This window comes from Tauraco erythrolophus, chromosome 1 (genome assembly GCF_009769465.1).
Source record: "Tauraco erythrolophus isolate bTauEry1 chromosome 1, bTauEry1.pri, whole genome shotgun sequence".
NCBI classification, from domain to species: Eukaryota; Metazoa; Chordata; class Aves; order Musophagiformes; family Musophagidae; genus Tauraco; species Tauraco erythrolophus.
In genome coordinates, this window is record NC_141465.1 from 122,551,941 (window position 1) to 122,575,946 (window position 24,006).

Here is a 24,006-nt window from a genome sequence, read left to right on the forward strand (position 1 = left end):
GCAATCCCAGGCACAAATACAGACTGGGTGGTGAATGGATCGAGAGCAGCCCTGAGGAGAAGGACTTGGGAGTACTGGTGGACGAGAAGCTCAATATGAGCCAGCAATGTGCTCTTGCAGCCCAGAAGGCCAACCGCATCCTGGGCTGCATCAAGAGGAGCGTGGCCAGCAGGTCAAGAGAGGTGATTCTCCCCCTCTACTCTGCCCTCGTGAGACCTCACCTGGAGTATTGCGTCCAGTTCTGGAGTCCCCAACATAAGAAGGACATGGACCAGTTGGAGAGGGTCCAGAGGAGGGCCACGAAGATGATAAGAGGGCTGGAGCACCTTTCCTATGAGGACAGGCTGAAAGAGTTGGGGCTGTTCAGCCTGGAGAAGAGGAGGCTCCGGGGTGACCTTATAGAGGTCTTCCAGTACCTCAAGGGGGCCTACAAGAAAGATGGGGAGAGGCTGTTCAGGAGGGCCTGTTGTGATAGGACAAGGGGTAATGGTTTTAAAATAGAGGGAGGTAGGTTCAGATTGGATATTAGGAAAAAATTTTTTACCATGAGAGTTGTAGAACACTGGAACAGGTTGCCCAGAGAGGTGGTGGATGCTCCATCCCTGGAGACGTTCAAGGCCAGGTTGGATGAGGCCCTGAGCAACCTGATCTAGTTGGAGATATCCCTGTTCCTTGCAGGGGGGTTGGACTAGATGACCTTTGAAGATCCCTTCCAGCCCTAACCATTCTATGATTCTATGTTTGGTTTAATGTCTTTCTTAATTTCTCACTTCCTTGTTAAAGTCTACCCTCGACTGTTTTCTTCTTTACAACCAACTCTAATTTTTTTAAACTCTAGTAAACACCTCTTTTCAGCAGCTATATTATCTCATATTCTGGAGTATAGTCTATATATATTTTTTAACATTTTGCCATTGCCCTTTAATATTTGTCAATGGACAAGGCAACATAAACTTATGCAATTGTAACAAAAAGTACAGTACCATTAATGCAATATTTTAATTGTGATCCCAGATAGTTTTTAAAAGGCTCGTATTATTGCATTCTATGTAGGACGTCGAACAAGGCAGATGTCCTAAACAATAAATATGATTTATCAACCAGAATTTTCCTGACTATTTTTTCAAGGTAGGTTTATGGAAACCGCAAAGTTAGGTAGAATGTCTGTATCACTTCCCTGAAAATCTTGCTCAGTCATACAGGAAAGCAAGCAATTTACTGAGAACTACTGAAGAACTTCTTTACAATTAAGGGGCTTTTCAGAAATCCCAGCAAATAAAAATTAAGGCATGGAAGCCTGGTAGAAATTCATGTGTGTGAAAAAATGAATTGGGAAATTGTTGAGAGGCAGCTCATCTATGTGCAAATGCTTCCCTAATACTCCAGCATGGTTCAGAAGGTCGGATTATCACAGTTGTGTGACAGCCAGTCATGAAACACACATTTGCTGGTATATACTACCCACTTGACATTTAAGAAAATCTGTGCAGTTTTCCTTCACAGATTTTGTTTCTTAGCTCAGTGATGTAGACTGCTGCATTTATCCTTCTTTACTCTCTCTCTTATATTGTAATGTGTGTCTCTGTACTGTTAGTATGATATGGATAGTTAATCTGTTGAATTTCTGCACAAAACTGGAACCCAATAAAAGTGTGAAAAAATGTCATAAAGAAACAATAAAACAAGATGTGAGTAATAACTATGATAAGAAAATTCTATCTTTTCTTGTCAGAATTTAAACTTATTAAAAAAACAGCAAACATTTGGGGTTTTTATTTTTCAAAGATTAAATTGAAAAGATGAGGTCTGCTATGTTAAGTCAATAAAACTAAACAACCGAAACTCAATAATTAGCATAGATACTAAACCAGCAAAAGAAAATAGAAACAATGCAGTAAAACATGCAGCTTTTTGCTGCAGAGGCTGCATGCTGTGCAGACAGAAATTTCAACTTGCTACGATGAACAGACATTAACTTAATTCCATTCTAATCTTGAAAACGTTTTTTACTTACTCTGTTAAACTAAGTCATCTGTGTTTAAATCCAGCTTTTGTAGTGCTTCTACAGCACAGGACTAGTCTTAGTTCTAGAAAAAGCTATAAGCAAGACAAAAGTCTCAGAGTCTATTTCACTCTCTCTCTGATTTATGTAAGTATGGAATTACATATGCTGAACTGCTGAAATGTATTTCTGAAGAACTAGAAAGCATCATAAAATGTAGATAATCTTGGAAAAAAGGAAAATATAGACATTTATGAAATAATTAATTTTATTCTTAAAAATAACATTATTTGGACAGAAAAGAGAATCAAAAAACAATTATAATGTACAAAATATGAATCTTTTTGCTGCAAAAGAGCAAATAACACAGTTGTCTCTGTAGTCAGATATTCCAACCGAATCAGAGCTACATATCAGTTATATGGAAATGTCATACTGCTCCATAAGAAATACTATTGGAAGGTGTTTTGTTTTGATTTTTAGGAAAGAACATCTTAAGTCATTTTTTGATAATAAAATCTAGGTAATTATTTACAGAAAAAATGCTGCAGTTATATGTCTTGATGAAATTCAAAATTACCTGGGTAACTATCATTGAAAACAAAGCTACAGTAGTGTGCTTGGTGGTACTTAATCACTGCACGGAATTGGAGTCTGGAAGTGTAATAGCTCTTTAGTACAGCAACAGGTAAAGTTTCAAGCAACAGGACCTCTGTTCAGTTGCCTAACCACGTGTGCCTTCTGTCACCTGTGATGCATGAGTGTATATCTCCTGGCATCCTGCTGCTGGTCTGCATGCCCTATGTCATATTTGCCAGTCTCTCATGGATGTCTCAGATGTCTGAGGGCATCTCAGTGTGGCAGTGGCCACATGGGTTGAGGCAACAGAGCTGAGCCCTAAAGAAACAGACGTTACTGAGAAAGATTTGCTTCTCTCTGTCAGTGACAGAGCACCAGAATAGCAAGAAGGAGTAACTGGTCTAAACAAAACACATCAGGAAGTGTCAGATTGCACCTCAGCCTTTGGAGGTCTAAATATTCTCACAACTGTCAGGTGTTTTAAAGGAAACTGTCTCCATGAACACCTTTCCTTTGCTGATTGCTGCCGTAAATGCATGCACATATTGAAAAACAATAAAATCATGATTCTTAAATTAACTAGAAAATTTTTGACTTAGTATTTTGGCTTCCATGTGGTACCCAGAAATAATGTCTCTCTTACCATCGTTTCTCAGTGTCAGAGGTGTAGGAGGACTCAAAACTCTGGCATTTGTCACTGTGTTTTTTACCAGACATATGTAGCTGCCAACATCAGATGTTTGCACCTTGGAGATGTAGAGATTGCCTGTCTCCTGAGAGATGAAGCGTCTGCTATCTTCTGCCACAAAAGATGGGAATTCATTAAATACCCAGCTATAGATGATCTCTAAAAGAAAACAGGAAAAAAAGAAAGAGAAAGTAATTATGGAAACAATATGTCATGTTAATGGATACACTAAATTAATATACATTTATTTAAATAATCTAGAAAAAAACCAAAAGCTAAAGGTTTTTTAAACTTTTCATCTGTTGGTTTTAGAATTGAAGAGAATAATTTTTTTCTCTCTTTGGAATTTTGAAAATAGTGTAAGCGTTGAGTCCACATGTTCCCTGGAAAGACAGATTTAGCTCAAGAAAAATAATTAAATTATTCAACAGACTCAGAAAACACCCATAAAATATTAGATGATTCAATTTTCTAATCTTTCAGATCAAGCCAAAAATAATATATAAAGCATTATTTTCTCTACTTGTTCAAATTTGTGGTGAAATATGTCAAGACGTTTCCTATAGAGCTAGGGATGAATTTTGCAAGTGTGTGCGTAAACAGGTTTTATTCTGAACATCTGTTTTTAGTATCAGCAGATTCTAATTTTTCAATCTACCTTGCAGGTATTATTACCGCACTGTACTTCTATCTTCTTCTACATCTGCTTCACTGAAGAATCTCAGAACCCTTCCTATATGCATCTTAAATATCTGCAATCAATGAACAATTCCTTAGACCAAAGCTACCAACTGCTTTCCCTCATAATCTGATGGATCAAAGAGTAATCAAAGTGGGTTTTTAAAATGTTAATTAAAGTCAGTGCCTTGGGTTTTATTTTTGTCCCACGAATAATTCTCTTCACCTGAAAAGTATATACTTTTCCATACTCATAATAAGTGGCTGAGAAAAAAGACTATTTCCTGTTACTCTGTAAGAGATTATAGTGTGATTTATTAAAAAACTAGATGCATTAATGTCTTAGCATTAGAAGTATCAGTAAAGTTAATGAGATTCTGATTTAGCAGGGAATTCCTTGCAGGGAATTATTCATGTGGAGTTCCACCAATTCAGACTTTAAAGTCTTAAGCTTATGTATACGTTTTTACATGTTGCTCTCCTTTCAATCTTATCTTCCACTGTTTCATTTTGTCTTCACACTTTAGAAAAATATTCTTCACTACCTAAACTGACACACCAGCTATAAGGCAATTTCTTCTGTAATCTCTCCCTGTGATAGTCTTTAAAGAACTGACTCCGAAATCAGAAAAGCCAAGCTAGTTCAGGTATGTAAAGTCCCTACTACTGCTCCAAGATGCAAACTGCTCTATTGGCATAGCAAGTTCCAAGTTTTTACACTTAAATTTCTTAGGTGACTAGTCTCAGTTTCAGCAGCAATTTGAAGACAGTAATTGGATGTATATCAGTCTGGTTCTCTGATACTTTTATCCCCAGTGCAGTCAAAACGTTTTCTTGGTGTAAAGTTAGTTGGAGAATGAAAGAGTCAAAGAGGTGAGAGGAATCACCTCAAAATTTGGATTTTTCTATGTGCTTTTCTGCTAATAATAGGAAAGGAACTGGTATAGCTGTTCATGACATGAGAAGTGTGAAACGCATTAACATCCTAGATAAATATATGCCATAGCCAGGTGTGGTTTGACTACAACAGTAGAGAAAGCACTAAAAATTCCACCTGATCTGTCCTTTCTATCCTTATGTTGTACCGTTCCCTGACAACGGTGGTCAGAAAGGAACACAAAAGCATGATGACTTTTCTTTTCAACTAATATAAGCCAACAGTGCCAGTAGTGATGTAGAGATGCAGGATGTTCTGGATTAATTTTGAATAAGTTCAGTCTAGTCCAAAGTAAGATGAAAATTTTCTCATGAAAAACTGACAGTATTAGTACAAAAATTTTATGTTAAAGGACTAAACATATTTAGCTGACAGTAGGGGAAGACTTCTCCAAAACGGGGAATTAAGCTGCACACATTGACTTTTTGCTTAAAATCTTTTTCAGATCTAATTGTAACTCTGAGCAGTTACACAGGACCCTAAAGAAATCAGGGCTCACAGAGAGCTCTTTGAGTGTTCAAAATTTCTTTCCTCTTCTGTTATGTTTCAGGAAAAATACTAATTAGCTCAAAATATTTTTCTCTGAAAATTTCATTGCCACATTTTGCTTATCTGGCAGAAATGGTTCATGGCAGCATAAAACTCTACAACATGATGAGCACACAAGTTCAAGGAAAATGCATAGGCTTTAATTGAAGACACCTGTTACCAATTCAAATGGAAAGCAATCAGTCTCACTAATTGCTCTGGCTTAAAAGTACTTCAAACCAAATGTAAATCAGTCATCATTGTGGGTTTATTGGTAGTTCATGTAGAATTGAATTTTCTCCATTTGTACCCTAAAACCACATGCAGTTAATTATTAATTTATTAATTAGAACTACTCCTAAGAAACGGATTTCAGGCAACAAATTTTAGTGGCTCTAAGGAAATAGAATACTTAGTCTTCACTGGTGTTGAATCCAGGGCGGATACTGCCACTTTGTCACTTCCTAAATTATTTTTGCTGTTAAAAATGGGATGATGGATGATTTGCTACCAGGATAGGGAACTGAGAAAAAAGTAGCAGAACTTCTGCCAAATTTAAAACTCAAATCATTAACACTACTAAGTTGCAGTTAATGCTTTTATTTGTGCATACCTAGAGCATCTGTATTCCAGCCAGGAGCCCAAACTCCAAAGCACAGACAAAAAGTGCTAACAGTTTACTTCTTCATCATTGTCAGCCCATTGACATTGAAGGAATTACTCCTATTTTTCATTTCTAAAAAGCAAAACCCTGTGAATACAATTTCAAATACCTGAATCTGAATGGTCAGATCTGGAATTGATGTGGAATTCTGAACCTTCTTCGCAAGTGAAAAGCCTCTTACTTTATGAAGTTTCTCTCCTATTATACCTGGTTAATGAGTTCAGCAGATTCTTAAATATAATTTTGAGGGTTATGTCCATAAAGTATTCATAAGCTTCAGTGAAATATCTCAAGGAAACTCTGCAATTTCCAATGCATGCTATGCAGAACAGTCAGAAACAACCACAGCTGGCTTGGGATCTGGGGACTCAACAGTTTTTAGCCAGCAGAAATAGATGGATGATCTTGCAGAAGTGATTTTACAAAAGGGTGTTAAGAGGATTACTGCAATTATGAGAAAATGGGTGTACCTTGACATCGATCTACTGTACAAATATCTCACACTTCCAAATTTGCAGCCATGGTAGAGGATGAAACACACATTGGTGTTCACGTTCTGGGGCTCTGAATGTTCCCAGTTTGTATGTCAGCAAAATTAAAATTTAGGGTTCTTAATTCACAGAATTTCTAATGAAGGCTGTCCAAGTACAAAACCTGGGGTTTTGTTTCGTTTTGTTTAGTTTTTTCTGCTGGCAGTATCACACATAAATGAATACCCAAATGATTGCAATGACATAAAAATAACTGATAAAGAGAGAATGATGGAGATTCAACATTTAAAACATTGTTGCCTATCTATAGACAAGTCTGTCATCTATAGTACACACACAGTAAAATGTTCTAATACAAGTTACATGCCTGAACAAGCAGTTCAGCACAGCAGCACACGTAAACTACAAGAAGAGAGGCTTGCATTTAAATATTATCTGGAATCCCACTCTTACAAAATGGTAAACTGCTGAGTGAACTTTCTGAATTTCAGAACAAGAAGCCTAAGACCAAACAGATGATGACACTAGGGCTGTTTGTACATGGCTCACTGCAGTTGTTAGTGAACTTCAAGCCTAGATATTTCTATAATGGTTTAGGTTAAAAGATTTTAGAACCAGTGTCATTTGGCCAAGCACAAAGCACAAGTGTCATTGTATTAACTTTTTAATAGGAGACTAAACTCCAGAGATGCATGTCAAGCCTGACAGGTAAATAACGATGAGCTCCAAGAGATTTTGAAGCTACAAGTCAGTGCTATCAAAATCGAAATAAATCAAATTATAACTGTAAAATCAGGAAGTAATTACCCTAGTCATCTCCTTTTGAGAAAAGAGTGAGTAAATGGTATCTCCATGCTGTAGTCTTTCTGTTTTCAATAGCAAAAAAACAGTTTAAGTGAAAATAGAGAATTCTGAATACTGCAGTATACTGAAGCTTAGAGTATTTTTACAGAATGTGAAGTTTATTTTTTGTTTTTATACCTATCTATTTTATTTTTAATGTGACACTTATGCCAAAACCACAAAGATGATGCAGAGCCCTTCCTGGAAATTACAGTTAACTGCCAGCACAAAAGAAACTTTTACGTAGATACTATTCATGAACACAAACAGAAACAGAGAGTAAAAAGATAGAGAAATTAAGAATTATAGAGGTATTTGTAAATTGTTATTCTTCTGTGGCTTGGGCCGGAGAACTCTTCTGCTGGTAAGTTTTGTTATATGCAAAGTCTCGGTGTGAAAATAATTTAAGTTGTTTGAGTAACTGTAAAACTGTTATTTCCTTTTATGAATGACCAGCTTTGCTTATAGAAAAATCTCTCCCAGGAGACATCTATTTTCTGAGGGTCATTGGGAAAGCCTTCCAAATGTCCAATTTGTTTCTGTGTTTCATTAAGTTCTTTTTAGTGGGCTATGTAGGTGAAAATCTGGTTCACTTGGTGATAAAGTAGTGAGAAGAGAGCATCTATCTCCTGCCAAAAGGAACTGATGGTGTCAAATTTAGTTTACTATAATTTCTTAAATGATTTTTGCAGATCTATTTTCTGTATTTCACAACACTAATTCCTAAACTGTCATAAAGTGACGTTCTTCCCATAATGGATGGAGCTGGAATACTGACATGTCAGCATTCTCCTAAGTGCTGTATTGTGCTTTTAGAGATATCATTCTGATGCAGAAAATGTCAGTACTATGGTAATGCAAATGTCTGTCTGTTATTGTGGGTCAGTAAGAAATAACCCCTTAAGTATTGTAACGAGAGCTGTGCTGGAGGCATTCAGATAGCACCACACGTTCACTCCTGTGTTTGCTAGTGCCTGAATGTTTCCCAGATTTGCTTCAAGGCTTTTCTCCTGAGAAATTGCTTGTTTCATCCTTTTAACATGCAGTTTCTGGACAGCCTTTTCATCAGTCCTGTCATCTAAGTGGTATTTTGGGTGGCAAGTGAAGCCATAACAAGAAAGTTGCCACACAAACTCCTTGAAGGCCTCCTAAAAGCTCAATGTACAGTCCGTACAATGATTAAATATTGCATCTTCAAGGGCAAAGCATGCAAACACACATTGCACTTCTGTGAAATTACGGTGTTTGTACAATAAATAAAGTCTGTTTTGTGTCTTCTTTCTGTGATGCAGTGGGAGATACAGTACTCCATCTCCTCCAATATCCTGTTGGGAAAATATGTTTCTCTCCCTCTGTTTAGAATTTCCTCTGATTGCTCCAGTTCCACAAGATGGCAGTACTTGATGAATAAATGGTACCGATGCCTGATGACAGCCAAAGTCTGAGACAACCTGGGAGCTTTAGCAACTTTGAAGAAGTTGCTGCTTCTCTTTTTTTTTATTGATAAAAAAAAAAAAGCAGCAAAAAATGTACTGAAAAGTACAGGCTGAATTTACTATACATAGATATAAACCATGAAATTTGCATGATGGCTTTGCTTTACCATTCAGAAATATTCAGTTTAAACAAAAAAAATTATCAGGAAAAATATATGCCTAAATCTTCCCTGCTGGAAATACGAAACACTATTTTATCTCAAGCCCAGTTTATACCTTTATCATCACACTTGCTGTTTGGATATTCTGTGTACCAACCACAGAATAAGGGTGCAATATGTGGCACTCCCCAATGATGGAGAACACTTCACATTCAGAAGGGGAAAGGTTTCTTTTTAGCTAAGATGAATGTTAAGAATGGGTTATTCCTCCAGCCTCCCGCCACAACCAGATAAATAATTTTGGTGCATTTCTTTGTGCTTCTGTGGCTTATTATCAGTGCTCATTAATCCTCCAAGAAAATATTTAATGAAGGTAATTTATTTGTTGCATTGTAATGCACCCACGAAGAGTAAACAGATATTGTCGATTTATCAGCTAGCAATGAAATTGCTTCTTTTCTGCTCTGGGGGCTCTGTATCTACTGCTCACTTACCTGAAACACAATTCTACCAATCAATCACATATTTGTCTTTGTTCAGATTTAATTACAGTGATAAATCTTCAAATATTTTCTTTTTACAACTATTCACACAGTCAATAACTAAAAATGTGGTAGAAAAGGTAAGTGTACTGTCAGGAATGATTTTGTACTGGAGGATACAAATATTATATTGTCATTACCAGTGTACACAGTCGATACAGTCTCATTTGTACATTTGACACGTATGAAATGTAGTCAGTCATTGAAACGTATGAAGACTGATGAAAACTCTCATACATATGCTCTTTAAAGAGACCACATAGCACACAGCAAAAATATGGCTTCTGGGAAAGGATGTTAGATTATTATATGTATTTGATTGTCACTGGCATGACTTTTATATTAAAAAAAAAATCTGTTCCAGAAAGAATCAAAATATTGTGATCAAAAGGAACTCAAGAACACATGTCCTTCAGGCTCTTCCCTTTCCCTCAGGCAAGATCAGATATTATCAGCCCAGTCTTTAAAAATGTCCAGCGGGTTAAATTTCTAAATTTAGATCTTCAGAATAACCTATATCATTGCTCAGTTAATAATGGAACAGTTTTCCCTAATATTTGTGTATATTTCCTTTTTTTTGTGTATATTTGTGTATATTTCCTTAATATTTGTGTATATTTCCAAGCAATCCTGTTTATTGCTTACTCAACTTATCATATTGAAAGCATTGAAAATACTTTATTGATGACTTTTACAGTTACAATGGAAGACTATTATCCTCATGTGTATCAGGTTTCTGTTCTTGAGGCTAGATAAACCAAATCTATTCAAGTTTTCCTTAAAAACCATGATTTCAAAGCTTTTACTTAATTTTATCACCGTCTACTGCTTTTTTACATTTTACAATACAGGATCAAAGTTGGACATGGTATTATATCTGAGACGTTAACAGTATTGATAATTTGAACAATAGTCTCACACACTCTATAGGTAGCAGCTGTCTTAGTATGAATCAAAGTATGCAATTTTCCATTCCACTAACTATTCCATTTTCTGTAATAGCAGTATTTTTTGAAGAAGAATGCTGTTTAATCACTTATTTCCCTTTATTCTATTTGTAAATTAGATGTTTTAGTAAGTGTAGTTATCTGCATTTTGCTGAATTTTGTGTTACTTGTTGCAAGTCGTTCCTCTAAGGTACTTATCCTTTCTATGTTCTGCAGTGATCATAATCTCTTGCAGCTTGGAGTCGTTTATAAATGCTAAAAATGCCTTTCTTTTCATCAGGCCACTCTCACTTAAAAAAAATAAATTATATTTGATATGATTTGCTCTTGACAAATCTATGTTGGCTATTTCTTAACACCTCATTATCATCTTATTGCCTAAAAATTCAATGTTTAATATTACATCACAGTAACTTTATAAAACTCAAACTCAGCTTGACTATGGGCACTCCTTTATTAAAAAAAAAATTATTTTCTTGACATATTTTGAAATAATTTGTGAGATACAATATTCTCAATAATGTTTTCATGTAAAGGAATGTTGAGACAAACTATCATTTCAGAATTGAAGGCCACTTTATCAATATACATTGTTGTCTTATGAAAATAAAGAAAATGTGAAAATTACATAAATTTATGGAGAAAAAGCTGATACTGGAAACAAATAAATTTGTGGTTAGGATTGAAAGAAGTTTTTTAAGAAAGAAAGATGCTGGGAGGAGAAAACTCTGACCACAAGGCAGATGAACTACAAATAGGAAGTTTTCAAAATCTTTTAGTAGCAAATAAAAGAATTCTAACAATAGTTCTACTATTGACACTCATTGATTATTAGGTAGTAATGGAAATCAATACTTATGAAGAAAAAACCTGAATGCTCGATATAAATTGATGTTCTATGATTTGTAACATAACAGGTAATGCAGATGTCACTATATCACAGTATTTTCTACGAAAAGTAGAAAAAAGTGGATGGTAAAAAGCAATAAAGTTAAACAGTCTAAACAAGTAATACCAGAAAACTGAATTCCGAATCTAAGCATTAGCATTGCAGCTCTTTTAATTAATGCAACTGACTTTGTAGAACTGTTGAAATATCTATGGCCAGCAGGACCAAGGAAGTGATTGTCTCCCTGCACTCAGCACCACTGAGGCTGCATCTTAAACACTGTGTTCAGTTTTGAGCCCCTCACTACAAGAAGGACATTGAGATGCTGGAGCGTGTCCAGAGAAGGGCCACACAGATGGTGAAAGGTCTGGAGAAAAAGTCTTCTGAGGAGCAGCTGGGGGAACTGGGGTTTTTTAGTCTGGAGAAAAGGAGGTTGAGGGGAGACGTTATCACTCTCTACAACTATCTGAAAGGAGGTTTTAGCAAGGTGGATGTCAGTCTTTTCTCAAGTAACAAGGGACAGGATGAGAGGGAATGGCCTCAAGTTGCACAAGGGGAAGTTTACGTTGGATATTAGGAAAAATTTCTTCACAGAAAGTGTTATCAAGCATTGGAACAGGCTGCCCAGGGAAGTGGTTGAGTCATCATCCTTGGAGGTATTTAGAAGATGTGTAGATGTGGTATTTAGGGACATGGTTTAGTGGTGGACTTGGCGGTGTTAGATTAATGGTTGGACTCGATAATCTAGAAGGTCTTTTTCAACCTAAAAGATTCTATGAATCTATGATTAATAATTTCCGAAGACAAGAATTAGAGATAATTTTGTTCCAGCATTAGAAAGGGTAATCAGGAAGACCCACATCATTATAAGTTTATCAGCTTCAAACTTAGATGAGACAAGTCAATGACTGATATGAGACTTGATTAATATCCAATTTTAAAAGTGAGGTGTAATTAACAATATTGGAAGAAAATAAATCTAGTCAAACTAACTCAGTATATTTTTATTGTTTTTTATTGACAAAGATAGCAAAGTTTCTGTAATGCACCTAGAATTCATGTTTTATAAAAGCACATGTTAATTAAAAAGAATTGGAATAACTTCAAAATTAACTTATTGTGCATTGAAAGGATTAAAAACTGACTGCAAAGCATGATCAAAAGGATCAATTCTAGAATTCTTTGTCCTTTACTGCTGAACGTTTTAACAGTTAAAAACAAATCTATGCAGCTGTAATCACTGATCTACAGGAAATATGAAACTTGACAGTGACGAATGTGCAGGACAAGTCACTGGTAAACTCTGATTTGGATAGCTTATTATTAGTAGTACCTTTTTATGATGGAAATGTGTTGAATATTCAGTAACACAAGTATATTATTTCTTAATAATTTGAATCGTTTCTTAATAATATGAATGAATAAGAATTCTGTGACAATTACTAATTATTGTACTGATATGAAAAGTGTAGCATTGAAAATAATGAGGATATAGTTTAATGCTCAGGAAAACACATCATTGTATAGAATATTTATATGCAAAAATATTTTCTGTGGCAAAATGTTCAACATGTGTTTTTCTCCTTTTTTCTCTTTCACATTTTACATCTCTCTTGTTCTTTGATCATGCTATGATACTAGAGTTTCTCTACATTTTAACGGTATCACTGTGGTAGTTACTCTGGCATGTTCTACTTTTTATCTAAGTCTGCTGCAGGGGTGAGCACAATGAGAAGTCATACTCCAGAGGAGTGTTTCCTGTAGTGAACCCCAGAATCCTCACCCAAGTAGGCTTCCGTGTTACATGGAAATTTCATTTTATGACTACTGCAATGATACCAATAGATTAATACAGTTCGAAGGCATAACTAGAACATCTATCGAAACAAAAATAAACCCTGAATTAATGATAGGATGGTGTTCAACCAAAATTGTGGAATATTGCTCTATCAAGTGCAAGAGTGACATTATCACTTTTCAGCTGAGACGTAAAATCTCTGCATCCTTAGTTTTTCCTCATCATTTAGCAACAGAAGCTCTATTAAACAAATTCTTAATTTGGCTGAAAATACTCACTAGGACTCTAATTATCAGAGTATCAGACTCTCAAGGAGTTTATATGTGTGTTTCAGTTTAGCTTTGTCTTGGTTTCAGCTTGGATAGAGCTGATTTTCTTCCTAGTATCTGGTATAGTGCTGTGTTTTGGATCTAGGATGAGAATAATGTTGATAACATAATGATGTTTTAGAGGTTGCTGAGCAGTGCTTACACTATGTCAAGGACTTTTCAGATTCTCCTACTGCTCTGCCAGTGAGCAGGCTGGGGGTGCACAAGAAGCTGGAGGAGACACAGCCAGGACAGCTGACCCAAACTGGCCAAAGGGATATTCCATACCATATCATGTCATGCTGAACAATAACACTGGTCGAGGAAGCGTGAGGGTGCAGGTGGCTGAGGGGTGATGGCTGCAGCTCAGGGACTGGTTGGGAATCGGTCAGCAGGTGAAGAAAAATTGCATTGTGCATCACTTGGTTTGTACATTCTATTGTTATTATTATTGCTATTTTCTGATTCTCTCCTCCATCCCATTGAGAGGGGCAGGGAGTGAGTGAGCAGCTGTGTGGCGTTTCCCTGCCTGTCAGGTTAAACCACAACAGGCTTTTTTGTACTTCCAAGAAAGAAAACGACTTAAATTTGTCACTTTATCCCTCATTCACCTTGATTCCTAATGCCAGGGATTACTAGTAGCAGAAAGATTTATTTAACAAGATTTAATTTCAGGCCTCTGGGTGTAGAAATGAAAATAAAAGGCTACTGCAGTTCTAGTTTATACTTCAAAACACAATTTTTCTAACAGTTTTCACCACTCTTTACATGCAGTTGTTGTCATAGGAATTGTATTGGCAAAAACCTGAGTACTCGGAGACCACAGAGTTGTCTTTGTATGGCTGCAGATATTGAACTTAAGACACACCCCACTGCCTCTCTGCTTTATATTCTCCTGGTGCTAGGTGTTTTAATATAACTTTAAAGGCTTTTGATAAGTCTGTCTGCAGGTCAGTGTTTGGTGAATTCCACCATGGCTATCGCACGACATGATTAATGGACCTTCCTTGGGCCTGCTCCTTTGCTCCTATTGTGTTTATTATCCTAAGATCTCCAATGAAGGGCAGTAACATTTTCATCACTGTGGGAACACTAAAGAAGATAGAAAGAAATGACTTCACAGCAGTCATGAATTAGGTTGTAATCAAAATGAAATCTCCACTAATACTGAATTATTTTAATTCCAATATTCTTTCTTCTCCCCACCAATTCTTTGTACATCTACAAGAAATGCCAAAACAACAAAAAAGTATTCAATGAATCCTTAGGAGCTGTGTAGATGAACATTGGAGATGGGTGGCTAATCCCTCATCCTCCCTTCGAATTTGATTGTCAAATGTTCAAAAAACAATTAGCGGCATAAATCGCAGTCTCCTGCATGCTCACGGTCTCGTGCCCAGCTACTTCTTGGTATATTTTCAAGGCTTAAATGCAGCAAGCAATGCATCCTCCATTACATCTTTCTGAACACATGGAACATGTGAACATTTGCTTCAGAGAACAACATAAAACCAAATTTGTAGTCCCCCCAAAGAGAAATTTTAAGTATTAAGAATGACAGTGATAGATGATTTTTTTCACCTAATTAAAAAATAACTCGAAGTTCGTGCAAAGAGGAAGATACATGCCACATTAGCAAACTGCCCTAGAAAGGTGAGAATGTTGTTCAACCATGTTGTACAAATAAATCACTACAAATAACCTCAGCAACAATCAATCAGCTAAAATTTAACAATGTAGAGACTGTAACTTTTACCTGTTTCTTTATATAGACAATACACAGTTGGGTCCCTGTGCATATTGTTCTGCACTACTGGAAACCCAGTGAACTGCTTCCATCCATCTTCTACTTGTCACATAATTGTTATTTAGAGATAATACATAGCCTTCTGTTGTCTTACTTCCAGCCTAGGGCAATGTCCCATGATTATAATCTCTCCTCCTCAACATCTTAGCAATAGCAGTCAAAGTGACATCTGATGTGTCACGTTACATATACATATCAAATGAAAAAAGAAAATATTTTTCCAGCTTTCTCTGATATTTTTTGTTGTTCTGAAATAAATGACATTATTGAAGTAATGCAAAGTACTGGCAATTCTGTTCCCTCCTGTGTTGAGTATGTGTGTATTTTTCAAAAGATTAATTATGTTTTTCAAACCCTTTTGCCTTTAGGTATAAAGCATGGTGTTGTAAAGTCATGAGATCTGCACTGTAAATCAGTGAAATTTTAGTCTTTTCTTGAAATTGTCTTTGTAGATTATCCTCTGTTATCCTCTTTAAAATGGATAGTGCTCCTTCCTTCCATCTTGCATTTGGCAGAGATGAAAACAGACTCTTCAGGTTTGAAACTACATGATAGTTTGCTAAACTCCTAAAGGATCTTGTGGTTCTGCAGGAAAAGCGAAACTGAGAAAAACCCTTCATCAGTATTACGTATATCCTTCTTTCTGTTCTCCCTTTTTCTTCCTGAATTTTTTATCCCAGCAGTCTACAATGGAAGACTTGCTTAATTATTGAAAGAGGAAATTGCTGTGAAAATTAACGCTTCAATAAACCAATAAATTAAGCAAAATTTTCCAGTTACAGATTCTCTGCTATAGGGTAATAGCATCAACGCAACAGGAGTTGTATTAGCTGGCTAACAAAGTCATCAGCAATGATTTTAACAATATTGGAACATAGCATGAGAACACAGCAGATAGAAGTGGCCAAGCAAATAATCAGAATTCAGTGTGGCATCAACTGTTGCATTGTTTAAAAGATGGCATAGGGATCATAAAGAAATTACCGTTCCACTGTTATTGCTCTGGAAAATATCTTTTGTTGTCAGATGATAAAGGATGCACATGTGCTGCTGCACATGGATTTGGGTTTGGCTGTAATAATTCAGATTATCCTCTGAACTCTATGATGTTATGCTTATATCTATTCAGTCCTTTTCTCCTTGACAAATCCAAGTAATTGTCATTAACTTACTGTTAAGTTATAACTACCTTCGTACCAGTTACAATTGTATTGGGTAGGAAAAAAGAACAAGATATATATTCTAAACAATTTCTAGCTTCCCCTTTGAAAAAGAGACATGGAAACTAGATATCCCAACTAGAATTGTTTTCATACTGCCTCATTTATTTGGAACAATCTTCCTGAACTGATTAAATAAGGCTATATAAAAGTCTATGTCTCATTAAGCATTGTTTCACCTCAAATGGTTGTAAGATCACTTTCATATCGTTCTTACAAAATAAGGAATAACTGACTTTATTATATAGGGAAACTTCTTAATGGCATCTTATATACCTCAGATCAGTTCAGTCCACAGCTTTCTCCTTCTGAATCAAAACTGATCTCCTAACACTTTTAGCAATCATCTCTACCAGAATCACCGTTGAATTCAGTTAATCGTGCCTAGTCTGGGGGAAGTTATCAATTGCATTTTTCTGAAAACTCTACTGCTTTCATTCTTTTTTCAGTCCTTTAAGAGTTGCCCACAATGGTAATGGAGAGAAAAAGCTAGACTGCAGACCCTTAGAAAGGAATCATTTCTCACCTCTTCCTCCTTCTTACGTTTCCTCTTGTTTCAGCTGTCTAATCAGCATTGTATTTCCGGCTTCTTCTCCTTAGTTATAGTGATGAACATGTGCACTCTTTCTATTCTTTTCCGTGATTTGAAGTGGAGAGGTAATTAGGATTACTTAGGAATTTTCTATCTTAAACAAAATAGATTTTTTTACATTTAACTAGCTGACATGTTTGTAGAACAGTATTGTTCCAGCCACTAGTTTAGTACAACTTCAGAACTGAATAGCAAATGGATTCTAATAGGAAGGTTATTATGAGGGGGTCAATTTTTTGAGAGTCCTGTACCACTGTGACTGTAACTGCTGGATGTTATTCCAGTCTTATATCCACTAACGTTAGTCTCCTGCTATTTCAGAAGTTATATAGCCCATGTCACAGAAAAAGTTTTTGCGACGCCATTTCCCAATTTAATTGGTACCTTTACAATACAAGGTGCAGAAATGTGGTTGTGATTCCATGAACATATGTTTCTTTTAAACCTGGCAAGACAATGCTGTCTTGGTTAATCACTAGACCTAGGAGTTCCTAATAGTTACATCTACTTCATTGGGACATCTCAGTAACAAGCTAGTAACTTGTCTCAAGGGAAGAGGAGCTTGCCCACTACAGAAAATTTTCATCATTATTGTCCCATTTGTCAAGTTGTAGACAAATAGCCACATATGGCTGTCTATTTACAAGAGCACAAGCCTGAGGGCCAACATACTCAATGCATTTTTCAAATTAATTAATCTCCCTTGCTTCCTTCCTCGTCTTCTGGTATCTTCTTGCACTTTGATTCTCCTGAGCTGGCATGTGGAGTAATATTTGTTGACAATAGTGTGGCTGTGAAAATACAGCACACATCCCTTAAGCAGAGACCTGTCAGGACTGCCCCTTCATCCAATGTTGTGCACTGGTTTAATTGGCCAAGGTCAACCAGCTTTCTCTCACTATATTTTCATAGTCCCTGAGGGGAATAACAGCTCTAGTGAGTGATCTAGTGGGTCTAGGGATGTTAAATTTTCAGTTACTAGTGTAGCTTAGCGTATTTTTTGAAAGAATTATTAGTGGTTTTAAGGGGATGGGGATGATTTATCAACAGTGATAACAATTGGAAAAGTTTTTTTTAAAAAAAGTACCAAATCACAAGTTCCTTGGGAGAATTTACTATTCAGTTGGACCAGTAATGAATTTCTGTTCATTTATTACCTTTCAAATTATTTAAAAAAAAAATAAAAATAAGAGAAAATCTAGAATTTTATGTCAAGAAAGTTTAAATCCATAACACATATGCCTACTATACAGACATAGCCTAGAATTTGGGGCACATGCAGATCATTAAAATGTAATTAAAATCTAATAATAACACATTGCCAACAGACTGGGAGTAACTCCTCATTGGCAAACATAGCTTGTTACAATGCTACCCTACAGAAAATTCTATTGTTCCCAAACTCTTAAATTTCATATCCTCAGATGCATGCCTTCAACAAGATTGAGGAAGGAAACCCTATAAAGTGCTCCAGGGAAGTCAGCAGCAAAATTACTGGTTGTGTATTGAGTAATGAAAAGACTATAGAAGAAAAAAGGAGAAGTTAATTGTGTTTGTTCATTCCATAATGAAATCTACAGGCATAGTCATCAATCAGTTGCACAGATAAAGAGCACAGATTCCCATATTGAGCCATGTCAGGGGCCATGGGCATTCACTGTAATGATAACACATGTGGGTGACAAGAAAGTGTCAAAAGCAGTCTAGTGAAAGTGATAAAGTAGGGGATGCAAGAGGAAAACATCTTTATGATTCTTCCAGGGAAAAATGTGGTTGAAGAGGTGAGATGAACCTATGGAATTAACCCAGAATTAGGACAGGAAGGACTGTGAATCTGTTCTCTGACACTTTTTTTCTCTCTCATTATTGAAAAGCAAAGTCCAAGCTTCATTAGTATTCAGTTAAAGTCAAACAAACACAAAAATATAGTAAAGCCCAAGAGGGAAGTGCAGGAACCCTTCAACTCATGATAGTTAACTCGTTCACTTGATGGGTGTGGCTCTCAAAACTGTTTTAAAAAATTTTATGTGTGCATTATGAATATTTGTATGTTATGGGCATGTAAAGAAGTGACAGAGAAGTTGCGTCAACTTGTGTTCTATATATGACATATTAAGGGTTTATTAAAGAAACTTTTCTGTCCTGTCCAGTTAGAAATGGTTTTCTAATAGTGTTACTTAAGTGGCCTGTTTCTGTTTCTCAGCATCATGCTCCCACAATGAAATAAAATGGATGAAGAACAAACTATGGCATGAAATTACAAGAGAAACAAAACGGAGTTAAGATGGATGTCCTGTATGTCTTCATACAGATCCTCTTACTACAGGTCAACTTTTTGTTAAACCAAGGACACACATTTGGCTTCCATTATAACATTAACATAAGTCTTAAGGAAGAAAAAACCCAAACCTCGAACTTCAGTGTTCCTCTAAATATCACTTTTGCTATTAAAAAGGAGAAGTATCAGGATATTGGACAGTTCTACTTTCCCAGCAAGCCTAGCAGATAGGAGGAGATGATAGTTATATCCACTGAATGTGAAATGTTTTATTTGCCATCACTAGTTTCATATATATTCACCTCTACAAACTACTGATAGAAGGTACTGACTGATGAGTAAGTTCTGCTTAGCTTAAGGGAGAATCATGATTGGAGGCATGACCAGTCCAGCTGTTGTTTTGGGAATACTGTGAGTGGCCAGGAACCAGAAAAACAGTACTCCTTGTCCCCAGGGTGAGAGGGGAAATGTGACTTCCATCTAGACTTTGGTCTCTTCTGGAAGCAACCTGCAGAGTTCTCTATGCTAAAATTGATTAGAAAAGTCAGATTAGAAAACATATATCATAGAAAAAACCCCAGATGTTCTTTTACTGTTTAATACATATAGAACTATATAAATATCGCAAATTGTGGTCAGGAAGAAATCTCACCTGTAGTGACAGGTTAGCATGATTTCATTTCATAGATTTCATAGATTTCTAGGTTGGAAAAGACCATAGAGATCATCCAGTCCAACCGTGTGATGAAGTAGCACCAAGTAATGTCTAGAGAGAGAAGGATATTTAGAGATCTAAGTTCATGCAGGCTTCCTATGATTTTGAAGAAACTGGTAATGGCTAGATCCACTTAAATACAGAAGTTGTCTAATATTGTGCACTGAAATGCCACTGTTAGGTGTCTGGATCCTGGGACCGACTTCACAGCCTTAAGATAACCTTGTGACCTTCATATAAAGTTAGACCTCTGTGTTAGACATCTGTGAATTGCGTTCGCAAAAGCCAGCTTAGTAAATGGAGAGCCAGAGGGTGTATGGATGCCTTCAAAACAGACTTTGCTGTGTCCTGTCTGCAGATATCAGAGCCAATTGCCTGTAAACAAGCTAATGAACGTACGGAGGGCAGTCCAGCCCAAATACAACAATCTTGTTATCGTATCTAATTTACCTGGAGCAGTCTACTCCTAACAATTCTGTACCTGCATGAGGTCTTTTAGAGCCTGCCTCATTATTTCTATGTATAATTTGTGCAGTATGGGCCTAACCAGGGGAGTACCGACTACACTTCAGTTGGACTTGGTTTCCGATTTGTAGTCGAGTTGCTGTCCAAAGTTGCAGTTTTAATGCAAACACAGCTTTCAGATTCCTCTTGCAGACCCTGAGCGGTGAGAAGTGATTGGTTCGTGTTTACTTCCAAAGTAGTCGTCTCTTTATGTTCAAAGTGCACACAAACAAGAGTTCAGAACAACTTATAAAAGCATTATTTGACGTGACTTTCTCCAATTAATATGGGACTAGGATAGCTGTGTAGGAAATAGAAGAACAGGACAAAACCTCCTGAACCTTAGTAGAAAGACTTTTGTTTTAGCAGCTTGCCAGTTTAGCAACACACTATGCAGACCACCAAAAGATGCATGGGAAGGACTGTGGTCCTCATAGCACTGGCATTAATCATCTTTGGTGAAGCATTTCTTATGAAAACTACAGTTTTATAACACTACAGGGGAGGCATAAAAGATGCAGCCTATAACACAGTTTCCAAACTGGGTATGATCCGCTTTGTCCTTTAGAAAGAGGTAAACCAAACCAAACCAAAACAAAACACCACAATTTAACGTCTGTACAGATGTCATATGCTGTAGAAAGATTACTTAGCAGCGCTCCCTCCAGACAGCCGTGTCCCTTTGAGGCGGGAGGGAGAACACATCTGCCTTCCCCTGCGCACATCAACGCTGTTCTCATCCTAACAATGTGAATCGTTGTTCCCTATTAAGCTCGTACTGAAAGCTTTGAATAAAAGCCTTAAAAAGCTCAGTTGAAAGTATTAATTCTGAGGGAAGCGTGTAAATCTGGATGAAATCTTCCATTCATTTTTAATCTCGCTATGGTAAACCTTGTAATTAAGATGATTAAATGACTGAATAAAACCCTATATTTACATCCTTTGGAATACAACAATAAAAAGCCATAATCCTGTTTACGGAAAAAAGCAGTAGAGGCCTTTTAAAATGGAGACATCAAACAAAGCTTGTTATTTAAGCAGTTGGTAATTAATGAACTTCTCGCTTAGCAAGGGTACCTAAGAGTTAACTGTTAAGGAAACCCATCTTGGAGAAAAAAATAATGGGAGGTGAGGAAGAATCAAATTTTATGTTTATAGAAGAAAAAAAAGGATAAATTGGGTTTTTTTTATGGATGATCAAGGTATCCATGATTAATATATTTCACAAGAGATAACGATTTGCAACAAAAAGTATTAGTGAAAAAGGTTCTGCAGAAGACACATTAAAATGATACAGGACTCCCAATGAAGTCAGAGGCAGCATTTTTTGAAGTGATGGTTCAAGAAAAGCGGGAGGTGAGAATCTGCTGGCAGCTGTTTGTCATAAGGAATCTGCACAAAATCCTTTTCATTTAACATATTTTCCTTCACCATTCTGAAAGAGGGGATAGTGTCTCTCCCAAAAAACTCCTTAATTTTGCTGCTCAGCTATTTCTCAGCAAAGATGACAATAACTTAACCAACTCATTTATTAAAACCAAGAAATAATTCTCTCATCTGAAATACCTTTTAATATAGTATTCTTTCACTAAGTCATCTTTCTTTTCCCACAATGATATTGTCAATTTCTTAAAGGGCTCAATCCTGAAATTCTTAGGCAAGTTTATAAGTAGTTATTGACTTCAGAGATTGAGGAATGAGATTCTGTTGAAGGGTGAATTGCTTACGAGTTTGTGGAGAATGATTAGGTTTGATATTGTATCATGGATTTATCTCCTGGGATAAGTAAGTGAAAATTATTTCTAAAGGTGCTGATCAATGTGAATAAATCAATACAGTGGAGTTTGCAATGTTCATCCACAAAAAACTCTCTATCATCAGAAACACCCCATAACTCATGATCTTGTTAATTTTAGATGTTCACACATTTCAAACATGTTTTAGTCTTTAGCTTAGATATATCCACTACTGAAGCTTAGTATTCACTTGAAAGTTTGTCTCCCAGGTGATTTTAAGGGTCAGATTTTCTTAGACATATTTAGAAGACAATACGATCTTTGCAAATCAGACACAGAAACTAAAATGGAATGTCCAGAAAATGAATGTTTAAAAAAAAAATTAAAAATGTATTCGAGCTGTTCCTGCACACAAATCCTTGAAGTTATTCTGTTCTGCAAAATAATTGTGTAGCTGGAAGAGAATTTTCATATTTGCTGCTTAATTTCTGAATTGTGTTCACACACTTACCCCTTAAAGCTCTGCTTTTGTCCAAAATTCACAAACTGACGCTGATCTGGCAGTCATCTTTCATTAATATCTTGTACCTTCTTGCCAGAGCTTCATGGAATGATTTATTATTGAAACATCACCAGGTGTGGAATATTTTGGAAGGCCCATGGAGGTAGCTCTCCTCTTTCCCAGGAGACTCCAACCACTGTACTAATAAGATTTGCAGTCCCTTTACAGTACCACAAGGACTTACAGCCTCTCAGTATTTTGCAAGTAGGGAGGGGGAGGGAAATTGCATGTGATTCTGCACTACACGATGAACAAAATAAAGGGAGGCCAAGTCCGCTTCCCATTCACATGAGGTTGTGTTTACATCTGCATATCAATGCAATTTTTCAGCTTTCAGTGATTACTGTTCTACATTGCAGAACTTTTCCTGGCATAGCTATGGTGACAGAATTATGCCAATAGGGGCTCAAAATATTTTTCTGGAAGTAATTTTCCTGTTGGCATAGTGTATCAGTGCTCAAACAATTTGTGTTTGTGAGCACAGTAGTTTCCACAGCAGGGGTTTTGCTGGCCCACTGATGAAAGATACTAGCTTTTCACCATCAAAGACAACATGTGTGTTACAGTAGAACATTGCATTGGAATTTGCCTAAATATAAGTTTAAAAGCAGAATTTAAGGGAAAAATTATAAAAGGCTAGATTATATATAAGGTGCATTTTGTGGAATGACAGCTATTAAAAGATATATGACTACTTCATTACTGATGCTCATCTATCCTTACACTCTCAGTTTGTTTGGGGAAAGCAAATTCAGCTGTGGTGTTGAAACTGTCCCTCACTTTTTCTGCCTACATCTTTTCTGTCTGTTTACTTATCATAATCAAGCCTTAGCATCATGCACTCAGTTCCATCTGTAGTGACTATAGTGTCAAACTCAGAAATAAAAGCAATCATAACAGTACTTAGAAGACAGAAAAGCAGAGACATGACCAGAAGATAATAAATGTTATTTACATTCATAATTGTAATACAGTAATAACAATCATTCCAGAATAAATAGAAACTGAACACCTTTCTCCAGCAGAAACTCAGAGATTCTTTTCTTTCAGTACAGGCCTCATTTCCCAAAGAGGAAAAAGATATATTGCATATAAGATATA

General features: G+C 36.3%; 1 protein-coding gene across 2 annotated transcripts in view; it reads right to left on the bottom strand.

Moving 5' to 3' along the window:
• CNTN5 (contactin 5) overlaps window positions 1-24,006 on the bottom strand; it is a 272,212-nt gene that overhangs the window by 182,450 nt on the left and 65,756 nt on the right. For both annotated transcript variants that reach the window (XM_086613912.1, XM_086613903.1), the window contains exon 5: window positions 3,225-3,428. In XM_086613912.1, coding sequence (XP_086470038.1) covers window positions 3,225-3,428 — 204 coding nt within the window. The remainder of the gene's footprint in view (window positions 1-3,224; window positions 3,429-24,006) is intronic.